General features: G+C 41.7%; 1 protein-coding gene across 1 annotated transcript in view; it reads right to left on the bottom strand.

The window, feature by feature from the left end:
- Positions 1-3104: 3104 nt before the first annotated feature.
- The window catches only part of LOC309554492 (scavenger receptor cysteine-rich type 1 protein M130-like), a 65480-nt gene continuing 44373 nt past the window's right edge, over positions 3105-24211 (bottom strand). The window contains exons 4-8 of the mRNA XM_082256241.1: positions 19517-19627; positions 14130-14263; positions 12234-12409; positions 5321-5586; positions 3105-3576 (exon numbers count right to left, since the gene is read on the bottom strand). Coding sequence (XP_082112367.1) covers positions 3326-3576; positions 5321-5586; positions 12234-12409; positions 14130-14263; positions 19517-19627 — 938 coding nt within the window. The 3' untranslated portion in view covers positions 3105-3325. The remainder of the gene's footprint in view (positions 3577-5320; positions 5587-12233; positions 12410-14129; positions 14264-19516; positions 19628-24211) is intronic.

Genomic DNA, 24211 nt, shown 5'->3' with positions numbered 1-24211 from the left:
TTAAATTAGGCAGGCTTTGCACTACATAGTTAATGGAAGATCTAAAGGAGAATGTACAATCAGATTGTATAGTGTATGGTGAGCTTTACAGAACCCAGGACATACTTCTCCTGTTTTCATTATTATAGCTCTATCCACATAGGCTGTTATTTAATTGCTCAGCTCCTGCACACTCTGCCAAATGCACGATCCTAGCAAGATGAAGGTAAGGTAGAAAAAAAGATGTATGCCTGTGTATTTAGTAAGAATGATGATCATAATTGCATTGGAAAAACATGCACCTGAAGAGATGGGTAATAGTAATCTCCTGGTGTAGGAGGGCAGGTACAGAGTGTGTGCTAATGAGGTCAACTGGTGAATTACTTCCTATGTCTTAACATTTTTCAAGTCCTAAGGGCCGTCCAGGAGAAGTTTTTTTATACAACAAGCTGGACACTTAGATAAGGGGCATGTAAGATAAATAGAATGCTTTTTTATTTCTGCAAAAGAAGTAAATTAACCACTTAGCGACCGCCCTATAACAGTTTTACAGCTACAGGGCGGTAGCTGTGCACCGGATCACATATGTATACATGACTCTTCTGGGTAGAAGCAAGTGCAGCAGGAGCCGATCAGTGTGTACCACAGACTCGATGTCCGCCGGCAAGCGCCGATCATCAGCCAGAGAGACAGAACTGCAATCTTCCTATGTACACAAGACAGATTACCTCTCTGTCAGGAGGGAAGGCATGGATCCTGAGTCTCTGCAAAGCAGGGACTAGGATCCATGTCTTCCCCTAGTAAAAGCACCTCCCACAGAACATATAAACACTGATCAGGCACACAGTTAACCCTTTGATCACCCCTGATGTTAACCCCTTCCCAGCCTAGTGCCATTAGTACAGTGACAGTGCATATATTTTAGCACTGATCACTGTATTAGTGTCACTGGTTCCCAAAAAGCATCAGTTAGTGTCTGAATGTCCACTGCACTATTGCAGTCCCACTATAAGTTGCTGATCACTGCTATTATTAGTAAATCAATAAATGAAAATTAAAAAGAATCCCATAGTTTGTAGACGCTATAACTTTTGAGCAAATCAACCAAAATACGCTTATTGGGATTTTTTTTACCAAAAATATGTAGCAGAATACAGTTTTGGCCTAAACTGGGATAAGTTTAATAGCAAAAAGTAAAAAAAAAAAATGTTTTTTTTTTTCAGAATTGTCGCTCTATTTTGGTTTATAGCACAAAAAATAAAAACCGCAGAGGTGATCAAATACCACCAAAAGAAAGCATGACTGTGCAACTATCAGGTAAATTAACATACCCTAAACTCGTTCATCCATGTCTTTATGGACCTCGCCTTGTGCACTGGCCCAAATCATTTGAAAATTATGGTGTGGGTTGTTTTTCAGGGGTTGGACTTGGCCCCCTAGTTCCACTGAAGGGAACTCTTTAAGGCGTCAGCATACAAAGACGTTTTGGACAATTTCATGCTCCCAACTTTGTGGGAACAGTTTGGGGATGGCCCCTTCCTGGTTCAACATGACTGAACACCATTGCACTAAGCAAGGTCCATAAAAACATGGAGTGAGTTTGGGGTGGAGAAACTTGACTGGCCTGCACAGAGTCCTGACCTCAACCCATTAGAACACCTTTGGGATGAATTAGAGTGGAGACTGCAAGCCAGGTCTTCTCGTCCAACATTACTGCCTGACCTCACAAATACAAACATTCCCATAGACACACTCCTAAACCTTGTGGACAGCCTTTCCAGAAGACTTGACACTGTTAAAGCTGCAAAGGGTGGGCCAACTCTTTATTGAACCCTATGGACTAGGTTTATGTGTGTCTAAAGGCAGGCGTCCCAATACTTTTGAGAATATAGTGTATGTCAAAAACTTGTGTTACTGTATGCCCAAAAATGTGAAGGGTCCATAGTGACACTTGATGAATGATCCCGTGACCCATTGGATTGTTCACTTCTCTATATCATTTATGTTGAAGATTAACCACTTAAGCCCCGGAGGATTTTCCTGCTAAAAGACCAGGGGGTATTTTGCGATTTGGCACTGCGCGACTTTAACGGACAATTGCGCGGTCGTGCGACGCTGTACCTAAACGAATTTGACGTCCTTTTTTTCCCACAAACAGAGCTTTCTTTTGGTGGTATTTGATCACCTGTGCGATTTTTTGATCACGCGCTATAAACAAAAAATTAGCGACAATTTTGCAAAAATAGCAATATTTTTCACATTTTTTTATATGAAATTCCCCAAAAAAAATGTAAAAATCAAAATTTTTTAACATTTTTGGCCAATTTGTTTTATCCTACCTATGTTTGGTAAAAAAAAATCGCAAAAAGCGTATTTTGATTGGTTTGCGCAAAAGTTATCGCGTTTACTAACAAAGGGAAAGATTTTTGTCATTTTTGTTGTTTTTTTTTTTAACGCGTAATGGCGGCGATCTGCGATTTTTTTTGCGGTACTGCGACATTGCGGCGGACAGATCGGACCCTTGACTGACATTTTTGACACTTTTGGGGTTACCAGTGACATTTCTACAGTAATCAGTGCTATACATATGCACTGTTACTGTAAAAATACACTGGCAGTGAAGGGGTTAACTTTATTTGGGAGGGAGGGGCTGTGTGTGTCCCTAGGGGCGTGATTCTTACTGTGATTGGCTGTGGCTCTAGCTGTAAGGACACTGATCAACGGATCTACATACTAGATCCGTGTAATCAGTGTCTTTACAGCGAGGAGAATGACAGGCAGCTTGTTTACACAAGCTGCCTGACATTCTCCCTCTTCCCCCGACGATCGCCGAGTGGCCGGCGGACATCGGGTCCGCTGGTCACACGCGCGGGGGGGTGCGTGACCGCGCGGGGCGGGGGCGCGCCTCCGCGGGCGCGCGCTCGCTCCCCAGACCCTCCCAGGCTAGTGACGTTAATTAACGTCACTCTGCCTGGTAGGGGCTGACCGCCGCAGTAAATCTACTTGCGGCGGTCGGCAAGCAGTTAATAGTGAATAATGAGGGTAAACATATACAGCTGTATTTGGTGGTTTATAATGTAAAGCTAACCTAATCTGTGAAAAATGAATACAACCTTCTCTGTATAATTTTGTAAAAGGAAACTTTTATTTCAGGTTTGTAGCTGTTGTCTGCTTATTTTCTGATTATAGTTGGTCTTGACAGATTTCAATGTGGCTCCAACAGTCCACATTTTAGGGACCGATCAATACGGAATCGCAAACTTTACAAAATTCAAAAGCAGAATGAGTTCAAGGGTGTAAGGTGTCTGGAGTTTATAAATATAGTTTTTACAATAAAAAAATTGTCCTATGATTTCTCTTCCTTATCTTTGTGTGTTAGGACTGTCAGGTCCTCCTTGTCCTCTATGCAGTCATCTGCATTCACATGGACCAAGATTGGCCGGGAAAGAATCTTCAGAGCTTCCAGGTAGCTTGGGGGTGGAGTCTGGGTGTTCTCCAAAGGTCGGGACAGGACCTTCAAAGCATGCATATAACTAGGTGGAGGGGTGATGGTGTTGTTCAGACGGAAGCCATGAGGCGCCAGCAAGGCATTGACTTCTGTAAATCAAACAAAGAACATCTCTTGTTAACTTGTTTTCCTTGGCAAAACAAAAAATGACAACATCAAAATCTACACATGGAATACATTATTTAAATGGCTCTGCAAGGACTCTGCAAAAAAATCAGCTTTTTCTGTTTGCCGGCACCTGCCGATCGCCAGGAAGAGAGGCTGGATGGAGCTCTTCCTATGTAATGGGGATTGTGCTGCCAGTGTACTCCCTCCTTTACCCTATAGCTCTTCCTATGTAAACAAGGCAGAGCTCTGTCCTGTCAGAAGGGATGTGATGGATTTTCCCTTAAGTAAAGAAAATCCATCACATCCCTTAGTAAAAGCACCTCACAAAGTACACAAAAACACTGGCTAGGCACACAGTTAACCCTTTGATCGCCCCTGATGCTAACATTCCTAGCCAGTGTCATTAGTACAGTGACAGTGCTTATTTTTTGCACTGATCACTGTATTAGTGTCACTGATTCTCACAAAGTGTCAAAAATGTCAGTTAGTGTCTGATTGTCTGCCACAATATTGCAGTCCCGCTATAAGTCGCTGATAACCGCCATTACTACTATAAAAAAAATTCCAGTATGCTGTAAATTAGTGATCGACCAATATCGTTTTTTTGTTGCCGATACCAATACTGATATTTTGGCCAATGCATATCGGTATCGGCGGATATTGGCCGATATTTTTGTACATTTTTTTTGACAGGTACTTTTTTGAAGGGATCTGGGGATCTAAAAGTCCCCAAACCCCTCCTCTGCACTTAAAAGCATTCAAAAACGCCAAGTTTGGCTGTTTTGAATGCTATCATTTTTTTTAATCTGGCGCCAGACAGTACCCGGAAGTGATGTCACTCATGACATCACGTCCGGGTTTTTGCATGGAATCCCGATCAGAGCCGAATGCGGCTTTGATCGGGTCTTCGGGGGCCATGCAGGCTGGTTGCCCGGGTCTCCCGTTTGGGCGGGAGACCCGGGGCGAGCCGCGGAAGGCAGCGGGAGGGGGGGACGTCCCCTCCCGCTCCTTGTAATGACAGCCGAGCGGATTCTCAGCCGGATCGGTTGTCATTACAACACAGCCGATCGCCGGCTATGGACGCCAGTACCGGGGTGATGCCTCTAGCTGCAGGCATCACTCCGGTACAAGCATTTTCCCGAAATATCGGCAATATCAGTAACCTCTGGGGCCAATTCCGATATATCAGGAAAAGTGCATATCGGCTTTGCCGATAATCGGTCGATCCCTACTGTAAATCCCATAGTTTGTAAATGCTATAACTTTTGCACAAACCAATACACTTATTGAGATTTTGTTTTCACCAAAAATATGTGTGCGAGAATAATATTGGCCTAAATTTATGAAGAAATGTAATTTTTTACATGTATTTATTGATGAGGTTTTATAGAAAAAAGTAAAAACTATTATTTTTTTTTTGTAAATTGTCGCTAAAAATAAAAACGCAGTGGTGATCAAATACCACTAGTAGAAAGCTCTATTTGTGGGAATAAAAGGACAAATTTTATTCGGACACAGCGTTGCATGACCACGCAGTTGCCAATTAAAGTAACGCACTGCTGTATTGCACATAATGGCCTGGTCATCAAGGAGGGGGGGGGGTAAATCTTCCGGAGGTCAAGTGGACACCTTGTGCTCTATTTGTATCAATTGTGGTCTGTTTTGAGATGAATTGTATAGATAAGATTGGTCTTCACACACCCCAAGCAGCTGGACGATATTTACCATTTGGGTCTTGAATGACTCCAGGAGAAGACGGGGGGCTATGCGCTTCCTGCACAGTGACACTTATGGGCTCCCTGTGATAAATATTCCTGCGTGAATTCAACTCCCGTCGAGATCGTGGTTTCTTACAGAACAAGTACGTTATGTTCTTGTGTAAACACTGAGCACAGCACTTTGTGGACTTGACCACACGAACCCAACAGAACACGATGATCATTACAGCAGCGAGGCATATGGTGAGCCAGACAAGCCAAGACTCCTCCATTCTGAAAGACATACAGAGATAATGTGAGATCAGCTCCAAACATCATCATGTAATGTAACATCAGCTCCAAATTTGTATGATCAACCCAAGACGAAGATCACATGACTATACCTTGAACCCCCTAAAAAGGAGGGTGAAAATGACATTCCTGTATCCATTTGTGGCAGATCAGATTTTACCAACACATGCTTAAAATTACTTTTAAGTGTTTAAAGTGTAATTGTACTTCAGGGATTATTTTGGCCTGCTCCCAGCACTCAAGTCTTATATTTTCCTGTCCCCATTCCAATGAGATCTTCACTGTGCGAACTCCAGAAAGCCTCATAGCCTCCTAAAATCTTCTTCATTGGGTTCCATGCATGCACCCATTGTTAGGAGTAAAAACTCTCTATTGGTCTGAATGAAGATTGCAGTGCACATGCATGAGAGAATCCAAATATCGAATATCTGATTTGGAGGGACTGTCCCTGATTTGGAACAAAGTCCCTCTGTCTCTCTTTCCTCCTCATTTGTCCCTCATTTTGGCTTGATCTTTATAGCTGTACATAAAATGCACTTTTTACCTTTCAAAACGTGTTCCCCAGTGCTAATCCTTTCATCTAATTTCTAAATTGCTGCATTTGTAAAATTCAAAAGCCGATCTAAAGGGAGTGGAGTGGTGAAAAGGCACTTGTGGGTGTAACTACTCTTTTTTTTTTTATAATCCTCCTTAAAGGGAACATGGCAGGGGTGTATGTCCTATGCCTACATAATTTAATTAATAGGTATTCTTCATTCCCATATCAAAAAGTTGGGAGGTATGCAAATTTGACAGCGAAAAGTTTGGAGTACCAAGGAGGCTGCATAACCAAAATTTTCATTGGCGGGGGAACATATGATTTGTAAACTTGCAGGGGAGGTGGGGGTGGCCAAAGCATCCCAATAAGTGTAACATTAAAAATGCAGTTACATATTCAATTAAACGGCAATTTTTCAAACATGCATAACGCCTAGCTGGGAAACTCCAGGCCAAACTGGGAAAATACATCATTATTTTAATGTTAAATACAGGGGTTATGGCTGTGGCTAGATGCCATAACCCCAGTACTGAAATTCCCTTGAGGCGCCGGTCTTTCTGATAAAAGTGATCCGAGTAGCTGATTTGCCACTGGATCACTTTTAGAAGTGGTGGAAGGGATGCACAGTCCATTGCCTCTCCGTGCCGCTTTCCGGTGGTTCTCGGTCTTACCTGCTGGATCCGGAAGCCCAAAAACTGATCCAGTGCTGGCGGTGGCTGGCCACAGAGACCAGAAGAGGAAAAATGGCCTCTGCTCATCTCTATGGCCTACGGGGACTGATGTGACATCATGACTTCACTTCTGCCTCAGATGTAAACATTGCCATTTTTTTTTTTAAGCACTAGGATCAATGTTTACTTGTTTTTTTGTTTTGTTTTTAAATCGAATGCATTCCATTGTAGAGGAAAGATGTGGGGTCTTATTGACCCCAGATCTCTCTTTAAAGAGGAACTGTTATGCTTTATTGTTGTCACTAGATATTTACATTTATTGTGACAGCAATAAAAGTGATAAAAAAAAAAAATTAAAGGGACAGTGTCAAAATAAAAAAATTTAATGAAATAAATAATAATAAAAAAAATGGTTAAAGTGCCCCCATCCCCTCATGCACACATATGTAGGTCACATCCACATATATAAACAGTGTTCGCACCACATATCCCAAAACAAAATTGCGATGAATGACACCTTTCTCCTGCGCTCAAAACCCAAGCTCCCTGACCGCTCCTTCCACCCAACTCCCATTTGGCATTCCAAATGGCTGAGGCCTTGCTGCCCTATAGGACCGGGGTAGTCCAAAAGTACTGCAAACAAAGAAAGGGCGCACTGGCCTAGCGCATTATCCTCAATATAGGCTTTATTGGTAAAAGGTAAAAGTAACTACTCACAAACAATGGTATAAACCAGCATATCAAATCCAAATATCAGAGGCAGTCTGTGTAAATGTCCACTGTCCTTGATGGATGACGGCTGACGCATTTCGAGGCTTCGCCTCTTCCTCAGAGCCAACAGGCCATGTCAAAACCACCAGTTTATATAGCAAAAATTGTGCCAAGCCTCATCTGTGGGGCCTTGGAGAACTCCTTGCACCACATACGTGAGGAATTGCCACAAACGTCAGAGCAAGAGCAAGAATTTTAGCACTAGACCTCCTCTGTAATTCTAAACTGGTAACCTGTAAATGCTTTTTAAGCGTCGCCTATGGAGATTTCTAAATACTGTAGTTTGTCGCCATTCCACGAGCGTGCCAAATTTTAAAGCATGTCATGTTACTTATCTATTTACTCAGTATAACATCATCTTTCATATTTTACTAAATTAATTGGGTTATATATTGTGCTTTTTTTAAATTTGGTAAAGTGTTTTTTTTTTTTCCAAAAGAATTGAGTGTGAAAAACTGCTGCGCAAATACTGTGTGACATGAACAAATGCAACGACCGCCATTTTGTTCTCTAGGACCTCTGCTGAAAAAAAAAATATATATATATATAATTTTTGGGAGTTTTTCTAGCAAAAAAAAAAAATGCAGATTTTTACTTGTAAACAAAAAGTGGCAGAATTGGACTGGTCCTTCAAGTGGTTGTAAACCTCAGACATGAAATATGAACAAAGCATATCCCTCTATATTGTGTACTTGTCTCAATTGGGAGCACTAAGTGTCATTTCTTTCTGCTGCTTCGTTCCTCTGCTATCATTATGAATCTCTTCTGACAAGTTTTCCTGACACCAAGAGAAAAAAGGTGACAGGGAAAGGACGGCCAGCTGATTTACTTGCCTCAGCTCTGTTCCTGTGTGCTGTGTGCAGGAAAGGGGGTGTCTTATGTAGGAGGATTTGTTTCATCTCAGTGTATCACCTGAGGCCCTTCACTGGGTATATGAAAGGGTTTACAACCACTTTAACACTAAAAATGTTTGTAGAGCGAACTACAATTTCTCTCCAATGACATGTTCCCCACTTCTACCAAAAACTCCAATCTGCAGGTAAAATGCAGTACTATAATTTGGCTATAAAGCTGATAGGGTTAATTTACTAAAGGCAATTAGCTTGTTCACTTTGCAAGGGAATTTGCCCCAGAGCTTAGGGAAGGTGATGAAGTTTCATTTTGAAATGAATAGCTAACCATGTGCAGTAAAAAGTTACAATAATAAGCCACAGATCGCTTAGAAATCTACAGTCTATTCATGTTCTATCAATGTCTACAGAATGAACACGTCATTAGGGAACAATTACATTATGTTATAAAGTAAAAGCTGTCCTCTTTAAAGTACTAAAACATAATACAATTCCTTTTGTAAATTGGGGGCAGATTATAAAAAATTAGGGTGCTTAGAGTTTCAATTGATACAGATAACATAAACCTTTCCTGTATGAGATAAAATCAATAGCTATACATACGAGTCAATTCACTAAGCTATAACCACCTGTTATTTTCCTTAATTATCTTTTTTTCCCTCTTTCATTTCTGAGAATAGCAGTCATAATGGCAAATATTGATTGCTATAGCTCAGTAAATTGAGGTTATAGCAATTGCGGCATAAGATCTCGCTTTTGCTTTATAGGGTTTAAGAGGTTAGGGTAGGGAAAGGGAACCCTCCACGTAAAAAAATGATTTTTGTTTCATAGTGCAACTTTTTTATGTGTATCCTAATTTACACATATGTGTATCTATCTATCAATCTATCTATCTATCTATCTATCTATATATATATATATATATATATATATATATATATATATATATATATATATATATATATATACAAAGTATGTTACAAAAGTGAGTACACCCCTCACATTTTTGTAAATGTTTTATTATATCTTTTCATGTGACAACACTGTAGAAATGATACTTTGCTACAATGTAAAGTAGTGAGTGTACAGCTTGTATAACAGTGTAAATTTGCTGTCCCCTCAAAATAACTCAACACACAGCCATTAATATCTAAACCGCTGACAACAAAAGTGAGTACACCCCTAAGTGAAAATGTCCAATTTGGGCCCAAAGTGTCATTATTTTGTGTGGCCACCATTGTTTTCCAGCACTGCCTTAACCCTCTTGGGCATGGAGTTCACCAGAGCTTCACAGGGTGCCACTGGAGTCCTCTTCCACTCCTCCATGACGACATCACTGAGCTGGTGGATGTTAGAGACCTTGAGTGTCCGAAGGGAGGGGATCATGCTCTGCTTCAGTATGTCACAGTACACGTTGGCATTCATGGTTCCCCCTACACTCATGCAGCCCCAAACCATGACACTCCCACCACCATGCTTAACTGTAGGCAAGCCACACTTGTCTTTGTACTCCTGGTTGCCAACACACAAGCTTGACACCATCTGAGCCAAATAAGTTAACTTTTTATAAGTTTATCTTCTCATCAGACCACATGGCATGGTTCCAGTAATCCATGTCCTTAGTCTGCTTGTCTTCAGCAAACTGAGGGTTTTCTTGTGCATCATCCTTAGAAGAGGCTTCCTTCTGGGACGACAGCCATGCAGACAAATTGAATGCAGTGTGCGGTGTATGGTTTGAGCCCTGACAGGCTGACCCCCCTCCCCTTCAACCTCTGCAGCAATGCTGGTAGCACTTATACATCTATTTCCCAAAGACAAGCTCTTTGGTCGACCATTGCAAGGCCTTTTCTGAGTGGAACCTGTCCTGTTAAACCGCTGTATGGTCTTGGCCACCGTGCTGCAGCTCAGTTTCAGGGTCATGGCACTCTTCTTATAGCCTAGGCCATCTTTATGTAGAGCAAAAATTATTTTTTTCAGATCCTCAGGGAGTTCTTTGCTATGAGTTGAACTTCCAGTGACCAGTATGAGAGAGTGAGAGCGATAACACACCAAATTTAACACACCTGCTCCCCATTCACACCAGACCTTGTAACAATAACAAGTTGCATGACACCGGGGAGGGAAAATAGCTAATTGGGCCCAATTTGGACATTGTCACTTAGGGGTGTACTCACGTTTGTTGCCAGTGGTTTAGACATTAATGGCTGTGTGTTAAGTTATTTTAAGGGGACAGAAAATGTACACTGTTATACAAGCTGTACACTCACTACTTTACATTGTAGTGAAGTGTCATTTCTTCAGTGTTGTCACATTTAAAGACATAATAAAATATTTAAAAAAATGTGAGGGGTGTACTCACTTTTGTGAGATACTGTATATATATATATATATATATATATATTTTTTTTTTTTTTTTTTTTTAACACTATACTGTATTTATACACAATTTTACTATGTACTGTATAATTAATAAATACCATAAATATGTGCTGCAAACCTTAAACCTTAACAACAGGCACGTAACAAAGAAATAATAATAGGTACTGGACATGATAACAATGGGTAATAAATAAAACATATAGATCAATCAAAAAAAAAAAAAAAAATGAAACATTAGTCTTTATGCTGGTAAAATAATGTGCTGATTTGTCAGTAGGGTATACTGTACAATTCTAATGAATTTAGGATCATAGAGGGAAGCAAGTTTGATTATGAAGTGCATTCTGACTTACCTTTAAGCAGGTGGTCATTCTGATGCTCCTGCTCAGTTGGTGGTGGTGGTAGTGGGATTGCTTTGTTATTATGTGCTCTGCCTGATATTGCTTCTTGATGTATATTTTGCATCATGTCTTACTGTATACAGAAAACTGTACTTTGTGAATCTGTCTCAAAACCTTTCATCTGGAGATCCTGCCAGTAGAAACACTTCCTGTTTCAGGCAGACAACAGCAATCCAGTACTCTTTAATTAGCAGCAATTGTTGTCAGTCTATCGTGCATTTTTTTGGGCTGGTTGCTGGGCTGCCTTTCTGATAGATCTGATAGGCAGCTCCACAGCCAACTAAATAAGAGCACATGGCAAGCTGACAACGCTGCTGCTAATTTCGACAGTGGCTCAATGTTGTCAGCCTGCAACAGGAATTGCTGTTGCTGCAAGGATATCCAGGTAAGAAACCTTGAAATACAAAATATTATTAGTTTACAAAAGCTGTAGAATTTGAGTTTACATACACTTTATGTCTCATCTTGCCAAAGAAATATCACTCAAAGTAATCTGAATAAGACATTCCTATTATTCAAGGCTGTCCATATTTACTGAGTCTAATGCCTCGTACACACGATCAGATAATCGTACGAAAAAAATCGCTTTCGAATAATCTGATCGTTAGTGCACAGCTTTCGACAGCCGATCTCCACATTTCGTCCAGCAAAATCCAAATGGGGACAAACACGAAAACATTTGTCCTACGATAGTCTAGCGAACGACAATCGTTTAATCAGTACAGTATGCGTTTGCTAAAAATCGATAGACAAAGACCACATGTGATCAGAAACATGAAAATAACTCAGAAAAAGCCTGGCTGCCATTGTTTTTTTTTTTTGCACTATCCGATAGGTAGCTACGCAACCAGGAAGCTTTTCCAGAATCGTAAGAAAAAAAATCATACGTTTAGTACGCATTGTTGAAATCGATATTAGTATCATACAACAAAATGCGAGCTATGAGTCGACTCCGATTATCTGATCGTGTGTACGAGGCATAAGTAATTAGTGATACAAAGTGATAGACAAAGCTCACCTGGGGCGGTTACACTGCAGGTAGGTGGTCAGACCGGATACACACATATCATCAACTTGATGGTCACATTCCCAGAGTGCAGTCTTGTTCTCTGGACACTGTATGGTCATAGGAGGCACAGGTGACTTTCCTTTGTTAAGCAGTGAGAAGAGGGGCTGCTGAGGTGTACACCCCATCTGCACAGTGAGACAAGACAGAAAATGATGCAACTTGATGCCGATCATGTCAATGCCTTATATAAACATTGCTAAAATGCTGCACATGAAAAAGCCAGGGAAAGAAGACAGTCGCTGGAATGTCCCAGCTCTGGTGGCAAGATCTAAGTCTACCGGTACCCCAAAGTGAAGAAGTATGAACTATTTCATAACTAAAATCAAAACATAAAAAAACGATGCATTATCCCTTTCAATATATCATGATCAAATTAGTAAACATACAAAGACAGTGAATAAATAATTGTGATCAAATAAACAAACATTGAGAGTGGAGTGGAAGTCCCATATGAAATATAAAGGAAAAGTCCTTAAATAAATCTCTATCCGCCCCTAGGAAAGTGACACACTCCAATCTCATGGTAATCCCCAAGGATTTCACCACCACTGTACTCAAACCTCTTACCAGCTACATGGGATCTCTAGATAATAAGAGATCAAAATAGTGCCCTGTAAAAAGGATGGTGGTAACCAAGGCCTTCATAACCCTCCACACGGCCATCTTTAACACAGGGCAAAATGGGCAGCTGCCCTAGGCCCAGTCATTGATGTGGGGCCCAAAGCAGCTGCCCCTTGAGCCCGCACTGCTGGCCAATAGTTGATAAGTGGATTTGGGAGGGTCCAAGAATATATTTGCCCAGGGTCCAATCAATATTATAGATGGCCCTGCCCCTCCAGGGTGATCAGTCAATCAAACACGGCATAGGAAATGAAGAAAACCAAGGGAAAAAACACAGTGTAAAATTGCATAAAGCCAGTATAATTTTTTATTAGTATTGAACTCACATAATAGAGAGACAGGATTGTAATGCAAAAAAGCTGCTGCCAAACCCCTGACGGACTTGATGACGTCATAAGCCAATGCCTGGCCAACGCGTTTCATTAGTAGGCAGACAATGTCAGGGAAAGAGAGCCCTCTTCCCCCCTCTACCCCCACGCCCCAAAGCACCCACAAGGGCTAAAATGGCTAATGTTATGGCACTGCAAAGGGATCAATTTTTAACTAGTGACTGATGTCATTCACAGACTGACTGGTTTATTGTTTCAGCTAACAATTGTCAGGGTTTTTAACCTTGTTTAGGGTAAACCCAAATCCAAGCTTTTCTTTTAGTAGGTAAGAGTGAGAAAGTCTGTTGTTTTATTTGCTGCCTGGGTCATCACTTGGGATATTCACTCTAATTTCCTATCCTAGTAACATAAGTAAAATTAAAACAAAAAAAAAAAAGGGGGGGGGGTGCAGGTGTCACTGCAAAAGGAAGACCCTGAGAGCAAAAACAACCTGACAGGCGCTTTTGACTCTCCCCATTCTTTTGAACAAGGGGTCTCTAAACTACAGCCCATGGGCCACATCCAGCCTGCTCCAAGATTTTATCCAGCCCTCAGCTAGGGTCAGTGGTGTATCTTTAATATGCACTGATTGAGGATTAATGTCAGGAGAGGCATGCATACTGCAACATACCGCAATACACTGACTGGTGAGCTTCTGAGCACCTCCCTAATCTTAAAACTGTAATCTTAAGCCTGATGCTATCTAAAGGAACAGAGTGAAGGCAAGCTGAATAGACTACATAACTGTCAGTACAGCTGGCCTGTCTGCTGGGCGGCTGACTTCACCCGCTGATTTATTTTTTGCGGAGTGAGTTGCTGCTGAGAAAAAGAAGATTGCTGTGTTGGAGACGCTTACTTGTTCACAGAAGAAGGCAGCATCCATTCCCTTGATGCTTGTAAAACATACAGGACTCCATCTGTCCTCTGCAAATAGCTCAATGTGCCCATCACAGGAAGAACGGCCCCTGGACAGTCTCCATGATCTGTTATCTAGATATATAATATAAGAGGGAAATTCAATTCTTGGCAGCAGAAATGTTTTCATACTGGATATAGACAAAATATTATACATCCATGCCTTTTCTTTTTAATATTTGACATTTTTGCTATTTGAGGATAAATATGTGGACATACACTATATTACCAAAAGTATTGGGACACCTGCCTTTACACTCACATTAACTTTAATGGTATCCCAGTCTTAGTCCGTAGGGTTCAATATTGAGTTGGCCCACCCTTTGCAGTTATAACAGCTTTAACTCTTCTGGGAAGGCTGTCCACAAGGTTTAGGAGTGTGTCTATGGGAATGTTTGACCATTCTTCCAGAAGCACATTTGTCAGGTCAGGCACTGATGTTGGAGAGAAGGCCTGGCCCGCAGTCTGTACTCTAATTCATCCCAAAGGTGTTCTATCGGGTTGAGGTCAGGACTCTGTGCAGGCCAGTCAAGTTCCTCCACCCCAAACTCTCCCATCCATGTCTTGACTGACCTTGTTTTGTACACTGGTCCAAATCATTTGGTGAAAGGGGGATTTTGGTGTGGGGTTGATATTCAGTGGTTAAGCTTGGCCCCTAAAGCTGGATACACGCTATCCAACTTTTGTGGTTAGATTTCCTTCAGATTTTCCTTTTCTATGTAGTACAAGGGCCTGCCAGATTGCATACAAATTGAAAGTGTTTAGGTTTGACCTCATATTATATGGTTTTGGTAAGTCTGAAGGAAAAAGTCTTCAGAAAATCTTATAGAGTGTATGGCCCATTAGTTCCAGTGCGGGGAACTCTTAATGCAACAGCATACCAAGAAATTTTGGACAATTTCATGCTCCCAACTTTGTGGGAACAGTTTGGGGATGGCCCCTTCCTGTTCCAACATAACTGCACACCAGCGCACAAAGCAAGGTCCATAAAGACATGGATGAGTGAGTTTGGGGTGGAGGAACTTGACCTGCCTGCACAGAGTCCTGACCTCAACCTGATAGAACACCTTTGGGATGAATTCGAGATGAGACACTTATGTGTAATAAGTAGGATGTACCAAGGGGGATTATTTTCCCAAGGAAAATAAGGGTTTATGAAAACATTGTTATGGTGCTTTTTTAGGTATTACACCTTTCCCTTTTCTAGATGTAGCACCCTCCTAGGTAGGTGCTAGAGAGAGAGTATAGTTTTAAATCCTGTCTGCTTACCAGAGGGATTGCAGGTAAATCAATATTGTTATCTGCCTACCAGAGAGCAGGATATGTTAGTGAGGTCTGCTCAATGTGCTCAGGTGCAACTCGACCTGTTTGCAGAGTGTTTCACACTGGTCCAATAGGGAGGCATGTTGGACAGTGGGAGGAAACCTGACAAATACGTGCACAGGTGTTTGATACAGCCCTAGTTGCTTTATCTTCCCATGTTTCAAATAGGATCTACACTTGTTCCTGCTTAAGGGTGGCTCCATCTTCTTGCAGGGTCCCATGGAGTCACCTCTGCGTGCACGCTCCTGGCCTGAACAGCAGCTGAATATTCCTACGCAGTGCACATCCACACATGGAGATAGTCCAGAAGCATACAGCATCAAGCCACTCCCCTGCTCCTCCCTCCTCCTAGCAAGGTGATTGACAGCAGCAGGAACCTGTGCTGCCAGACTGACTTGTTCCAAGTGTCAGTGTGTGCGCTCTACTTAGAAGTTTAGGGATTCAACACAGAGCACCCTGGTAGCAACAGCGGTCTACTGTACAAATGGCAAGTGTTGGGGACAAATATGGGGACAAATGTGCAAAATGCAATATACAATGTATAATGTTTATTAAAATGAATATATTAGAAATCAAAAACAAGAAATTCCAGAATAAAGTTCTAGAAAAACACCATTTGCTGTCGGGTCATTAAAAACATCCCAAATTTTGATCATTCTCCAGAGCACTGTTATTTAAAAATGAAAAAAAAAAATATATGGTATAACTCCACAGCGAAGGTGGGAAAACAAATCCATAGAACAACTAAAACAAGAAAATTGCTGAAAAAAATGACATTCCCTTTGGAATTTTCTTATAGTGGAGATAAACTCATCGATTTAATAGTTTAAAAAAACAGTTACATATTCCTGGCATGCCGGAAAGGTTAACTGTCACTTTGGTTGTGCTTTAAACCAAACTGTCAAACCATCCAATGTCTGGTATCATAACTGATCACGTGTGCAGCAGTTGAAAATCAGAGGCCAAAATGGCAGCTTCCTTGGTTGAAAACAATAGGAGGGTTTACTTCAACTTTAAGGGAGTGTGGGAGGTACACAAATGTGTATCTGGCCTTAGACCAAAATATAGCATTTTTGTCCTGAGCTAAACAACCACAGAAAGCCAACATTGTTCATAGCTCTAAAAACATCATCCCAACTGTAAAGTATGGTGGTGGAAACACCATGTTCTAAGAATGCTTTTCATTGGCAGAGACTGGAAAGCTGCTTAGAACTGAAAGTGAGGATGGAGCTATAAATACAGGAAACTACAAAGCCTTTTTCACTGTACAACCCCGCCCATCAATGCGGAGCTTTTTCCAGAAAGAAAATCTGGCCGCATCCAGCTGCTATTTGGCATGCGTGCTACACAAACAATATATTCCTATGATGGAAGATGTACTTCTTTGGATTTCTTGAGGCCCCAATGACTATAAACCAGCCATGAAAGTTAATAGGCCAAGCAGCGTGCTTTTGCAGTAGAAATCTCAGGAGAAGGCGTTAAACTAAGTATTTTTATTGATGACTGCGCCACCATTAAAAATTTCTAAAATATTTTCATTGACTAAATTAACACTATTTTTGTTGACTAAAACTAAAACAATTCAGATGACTAAAATACGACTAAAATGAAAATAGCATTTTAGTCATAAGACTAAAATACGACTAAAACTAAAATGGCCTTTTTGGTCATAAGACTAAAACTAAATCGAACATTTACATCAAAATTAATACTACACTGCTGGCCATTTCTAAATCCAGAACACAATTCCATCAAGAGCCTATAATGAAAGCACATTAAAGTTTAACCATTTCAGCCCTGGAAGGTTTTATTCCCTTAACTACTTACTGACCGCCTAACGACTATTTACGCCGCTTGTTTAAAGCTAAATACCGGGGTTATGGCAGCAGATAGCTGCCATAACCCCGGTATTTTTTTTTTTTTACAGCGGGCGGTCCGCTTTCAGACATGGGTGGTCCCAGGGGCTGATTTGCCGCGGGATCACCCTAACGGTGCGGCGGAAGAGGTGCCCCCCCCTAATGTTTTATTAGTTTAGGCCAATTTGTATTCTGCTACATATTTTTGGTAAAAAAAAAAAATCACAAAAAGCGGATTTTAATTGGTTTGCGCAAACATTATAGCGTTTACAAACTATGGGATAGATTTTTGGACTTTTTATTTATTTATTTTTTTATTAGTGAATGCGTGATCAGCGATTTTTAGCGGGACTTTGAAATTGCGGTGGACAAATCTGACACTAATTGACACTTTTTGGGGACCAGTGACATTAATTCAGTAATCAGTGTTAAATAATATGCACTGTTACTGTATAAATTACACTGGCAGGGAAGGGGTTAATACTGGGGATGATCAAGGGGTTAACACTGGGGGTGATTAAGGGGTTATATGTAAGCCTAGATGTGCTTACTAACTGTGGGGGGGGGGGGGGTAAACACAGCTGAACGTTCTTCTCCCTGAAATGATCAGAGTTCATATGATCCTTCTATATAGGATCACAGGTCTCTATGGTCATTTCAGAAGCCACGCCCCCCACAGTTAGAATCACTCCCCTAGGCTCACATTTATCCCCTTGATCACCCACAGTGTTAACCCCTTCCCTGCCAGTGTGATTAGTACAGTAATAGTGCATATTTTTAGCACTGATTACTGTAGTAATGTCACTGGTCCCCCCAAAAGTGTAAAAAATGTCAGTTAGGGGTCCGATCTGTCCGCTGCAATGTCGCAGTCCTACAAAAAAAATTGCAGATTGCCGCCATTACTAGTAAAAAAAAAAACAATAAAAATGACATAAATCTTTCCTGTAGTTAGTTGACGCAATAACTTTTGTGCAAACCAATCAAAATACACTTATTGCGATTTTTTTTTTACCAAAAATATGTAGCAGAAAACAAATTGGCCTAAAATGTTAAAACATTTAGATTTTTTAATTTTTTTTTGAGAATGTCATATAGCAGAATGTGAAAAATATTGTTTTATTTTTTCAAAATTGCCACTCTTTTTTTGTTTATAGCGCAAAAAATAAAAATCGCAGAGGTGATCAAATACCACCAAAAGAAAGCTCTATTTGTGGGAAGAAAAGGACATCAATTTTTTTTTTTAGGTACAGCTTTGCACGACCGTGCAATTGTTTGTTAAAATAACGCAGTGCCGAATCGCAAAATACTGTCTAGTCATTAAGGGGGCAAATCCTTCCGGTCTTAAAGTGGTTAAGCTGGAACCTGTTTTAATTTCCAACCATCAATAGTGTGCTTTATACTGGTGACAAGTGTGACAAGTGTGATAGATGATGGCTTCACAGCTATTTTCTTGATTCATGAGAGAGTCAGTGAGTCTTCTTTTTTTGGAATCACACAGTGAGTCAGTGAAAGGTATCTGTAGCAGATCATCTGATCGCCATCTTAAAGCAAGCTATTCTGACGGTAGAGTTCTATTTCTAGGTCATAAAAATCAAAAATGTAAAGTATCCGTTTTTTTATTTATTTAGCCTGGTGTTAAACCTCTGCATTGGATTGCTCTTCATTTTAAATACCATGATAAACCAATGCACCTGTGTTGCAGTGCACAACAATGCCCGGTAATGTACCACCATGTATTGTGGCATGCCGCATTGGAAAAAATAGTACAGGTCTGATTTTTAGTCCATTGTGGTGCATTGCTATTCATAATGAATGGACTTCCCTTTTGAAACACGTTAATGTGCAACATATTCAGCTTTAGCACACTAAAAGACAGTACAAATGTGAATGGGCCCTTCACAAATTTGACCTTTCTGCTGGACTGTGTAAACACCAAGATCACCGCAAATCATGCGGTGATCTTGGTGTTTACACAGTACAGCAGAAAGGTCAAATTTTAAGGAGTACTCCCCGTAATGGGTTTGAATAATGGGGTTGAATAATATTCCAGTGAAGCAGTCCAATTTAAAGGAGACCTCCCCTGAATCAGATACAGTGTGGATGATATAAGACTTGGTGATGTAATGTGACGAGTGTCCATGCTCATTACCTCTTGGCTCTGTGAAGTTCTGGTTGCATGATATGGCAGCAATTTTCTCCGCGGCACAGAACTGCACGGATTCCCCCGGACTCTCACATTTACTCACACTGGACTCATTTCCTGTGGAAGACAGCCATGAGAAAATCAAAGTTAAACAAACATTTTTAAACAGTACACGACTTAACAAAGATCTTAATTTGGGGTCAATGTTTTAAAAATGTTTTAAAAAAGCAGTTATTTTTGTGTTAATGTGTTTGAGCCCCTGTCAGGTTTTGATTGCTGTCTGTCTTCCTGCTGGAGCAAATCACCTCCACTATTGGTCCTTGTGGCTATTGTCTCTGATATAAAAATATAGGAAAATCAAACATTTTTAGGCGGTGAGATTTTTTAACCACTTTACCACTAAGCCTATTTTTGACACTTTTTGTTTACAAGTTTAAATCAGTATTTTTTGCTAGAAAACTACTTAAAACCCACAAACATTATATGTATTTTTTTAGCAAAGACTCCAGAGAATAAAATGTCGGTCATTGCAAAATTTTTTGTCATGCGGTATTTGCGCAGCGGTCTTTAAAACGCAATTTTTTGGGAAAAAATTTGAAAAATCACATTTCACTGCATTTAAAAAATACTAAACAGTAAAGTTAGCCCATTTTTTTTATATTGTGAAAGATGATGTCACACCGAGTAAATAGATACCCAACATGTTACGGTTTAAAATTGCGCCCCCCCGTGGGATGGCGACAAACTACGGTCAATAGAGATCTCAATCTGCGACACTTTAAATTTATTTAACGGTTACCAGTTTAGAGTTAGAGTGTAGCTCTTTTTTTTAAATTATTGCCAACGCTCTGGCGATCGCGGCGATACCTCACATGTGTGGTTTGAACAGCGATTTCATTCGCGGCTCGACTTGCGTATACGTTTTTTTTGTGCGCAAGCTAACGGTGACGGGGGCGGCTAAATTTTTTTTTTTCTTTTTCCAATTTATTTTTTCTTTTTTTTTTAACTTTATTACAGGTTTTTTTTTAAAAAAAAATCTGATCACTTTTATTGCTGTCACAAGCAATGTAAACATCCCTTGTGACACCAATATGTAGTGACAGGTACACTTTATGGAGGGATCGAGGGTCTAAAAGACCCTAGACCCCTCCACTACACTTCCCTGTATGCAAAACGCCAAAAACTGCATTTTTGCATACAGCCGTTTTTCAAATCTGCCGCCTTTTGCAGCACAGTAACCCGGAAGTGATGTCATGGACGCCGCCTCCGGGTTACGTCATCGGAGACCCGATCGATGCCGTTTCCAGCATTCATCGGGACTCCATCCAGCCGGCGGATGTGCCGGCTGGGTGCTCGGGGCTCCCGGTGGGACGGGAGCCCCGAGCAAAGCCACGGAAGGCGGCGGGAGGGGGGGTGACGTCCCCTCCCGCCCCCCGGGTAACGATCGAGCGGCTCCCGAGCCGCATCAGCCATTACCGACGGAAAGCCGACTGTCGGCTTCAAACCACGGTACCAGGATGATGCCTCTAGCTAGAGGCATCATCCCGGTATAACCCCGCAAAGTCAGCCGATGTAGGTCTACGTGGCTAGACATTAAGTGGTTAAAAAGCAAAATCTTCCTGATGACGATTGTTTAAGAGGGTCTTTTCCTTTGCATTAGAGAGGTTTCCTTTAACCACTTCAGCTCCGTAATTTAAATTGGTTTACACAAAAGTTACAGCATCTACAAACTATGGGATATAAGCGCTTAATTTATAAAATAGGGTCTGCAGGTATCGACAGCAGGGTTTGCTCTTGGATACGGAACTGGCTAAAAGGGCGTGTCCAAAGGGTGGTAATAAACAGCGCATACTCAGACTGGTCTGAGGTAGTAAGCGGGGTCCCCCAAGGCTCAGTCCTGGGACCAACCTTGTTCAATTTATTCATAAACAACATTGAGGTCGGGATCAGTAGTTCGTTATCAGTTTTTGCAGATGACACAAAATTGGGCAGGGCAATAACTGCACAGCATGAAGCAGATATCCTACAGAATGACCTGGACAAAATAACGGAGTGGGCAACGACATGGCAAATGAGGTTTAACGTAGAGAAGTGTAAGGTTTTGCACTTGGGGACTAAAAACATAAAAGCACAATACACGTTAGGAGGGGAACCCTTGGGGGAATCAAAAAATGGAGAAGGATCTGGGAGTCTTGGTTGATGATAGATTAGGCAACAGCATGCAATGTCAAGCGGCAGCTGCCAAAGCCAGCAGATTATTAGCATGCATAAAGAAAGGGATGTATTCCAGAGATAAGACTATAATCCTTCCACTTTATAAAACTCTGGTCCGACCGCATCTGGAGTATTCTGTCCAGTTCTGGTCGCCAGTCCTCAGGGGAGATGTGTTGGAGCTGGAGAGAGTCCAGAGAAGGGCAACTAAACTAATTAGGGGATTGGAGGACCTTAACTATGAAGAGCGGCTGCAATCGCTCGATTTATTCTCCCTGGAGAAGAGACGTCTGAGGGGGGACATGATAGCAATTTATAAATATCTTAATGGGGATCTCCGCTTAGAAAAAAAAACTGTTCATTCGAAGGAATTGCATGAGGACTCGAGGACATACAATGCGATTAGAGGAGAAGCGTTTTAACCTCAGGCAAGGAGGAGGGTTCTTTACTGTTAGGGCTACAAGATTGTGGAATTCTCTACCACAAGAGGTGGTTTCTGCGGGTAGTATGGTGGCTTTCAAAAGACTCTTAGACTTACATCTCAAGGATCAGGACATTAAGGGCTATGTGAGATGATTACAGCCACGCACACCTACACAGGTTGAACTGGATGGACTGTTGTCTTTATTCAACCTCACCTACTATGTAACTATATAGTATTTATGGATTTTTTATTTATTTATTAGCAATGGCCGGGATCAGTGACTTATAGCGGGACTGCGATTTTGCAGCAGAAAAATTGGACACTAACTGACACTTTTTGGGAACCAGTGACACTAATACAGTGATCAGTGCTAAAAATATGCACTGTCACTGTACTACTGACACTGCCTGGGAAGGGGTTAACATGAGGGGGCAATCAAAGGGTTAACTATGTGCCTGACCAGTGTTTTACTACTGTAGGGGAGGTACTTTACTAAAGGAAGGCCATGTCCCTGCTTTGCAGGAGCACAGGATCCGTGCCTTCTCTACTGACAGAATGGCAATCTGCCTTGTTTACATAGGCCGACTGACCTTCTGCCTCTGTAACGAAAGATCTGTGGGTGCCAGGCCAGCAGACATCGAGTCTGCAGTGCCGCTTATCGGCTCCTGCTGTGCATAAACACAGCAGAAGCGAGCCGGCGGCAGCACGCATTCGCTACCTGGAAGCAGGGCTTTTTTTCTCAAAGAATAGATGCAGGAACTCCCTCTTTTGGACTTACCCATTGTCTCTGCCCCTACCTACCTCTGTGAACCGTTCCTTGGTTCCACCCACTACCCACCTCCCAGTACCATCCCTTTTAGAAAATACAGAACAAAGTAACATTTGTGGTACTAACTAATTTGTATGGAATTTGTTAATGATAACAAAAAAGCAGTAAAATAGATCCCCCAGCACCAATAGATCCAGCCAGAAACAATGGGCCCTCAGCAGCAACAACAGATCTCCGAGCAGCCAGCATCAATAGACTGCTGCCTAAAAAGTAGATTCCCTCCCAGCAACAACTGACCCCTCAGCAACATAAGACCCACCCCAGCAGCAATAGACCCCCCTGCAAAACAAGATCTCTTCCAGAGACAATAGATCCCCCAGCAGCCACACTAGATCTCCCCAGTAGAAATAAATCCTCCTGCAGGAATAGGTTCCGCAGCAGCCAGCATCAATAGACAGTGTAGCACAACCCAGCACTCCTTGCCATTACATACATTCAGTGCTGGAGGTGCCGGAACTGCGTTCCCCCGCGTTCCCACTGAAAAAAAGCCCTGCCCGGAAGTGTGGGATCACGTGTATATACATGATCCTGCACACTGTGGCCACCTTGTAGTAGTAAAACTGCTAAAGGGTGTTCATTAGGTGGTTAAAGCGGAGTCCCGCTCCCCCCCCCCTCCAAAAATTAAAAGTCAGCAATTACACATACTGTAGCTGCTGACTATTACTATTAGGACACTTACCTGTCCTGGAGTCCAGCGATGTCAGCACCGCAGCTAATGTTTCCATTGGCTGTCGGGTGCTGCCGCCGCCATTGCCAGTAAGGGTACCCGGCCGTGAAGATTTGCGGCTTCACGGCCGGATCCCTACTGGGCATGCGCGAAGTGCGCTGCGCTCGGCAATTGTCCTGGAAGCAGAGGGAGGAGTAGGGGTTCGAACCTTTGATGTACCTCACCACGGTGAGGTCCGATGGAAGTGGGGGCAGGGTACCTGTCAAAACCAGGTACCGCTCCCTTCTCCCTCCTGAAAGGTGCCAAATGTGGCACCGGAAGGGGGGAGGAGACAGATAAGCGGAAGTTCCACTTTTGAGTGGAACTCCACTTTAAAGTGGAACTAAACTAAACCCTCCTATAGTTTTCTATACTAGTTTTCTATCTGCCATCTTGGCCTCTGTTTGATCTGCAACTGCCATTAATTATTTGACAGTTTGGTTGAGAGCACAGCCAGTCTGACTGTTACATTCCTGCCATGTATCGGGAATGTAACTGTTTTCATAACTGTTTTTTGAAACAGTTAAATCA

Source organism: Pelophylax lessonae (genome assembly GCF_965119305.1).
Source record: "Pelophylax lessonae genome assembly, chromosome: 4".
Lineage (NCBI taxonomy): Eukaryota > Metazoa > Chordata > Amphibia > Anura > Ranidae > Pelophylax > Pelophylax lessonae.
The sequence above is the reverse complement of the archived record's forward strand: the minus strand, read 5'-3'. Positions and strand labels throughout refer to the sequence as shown.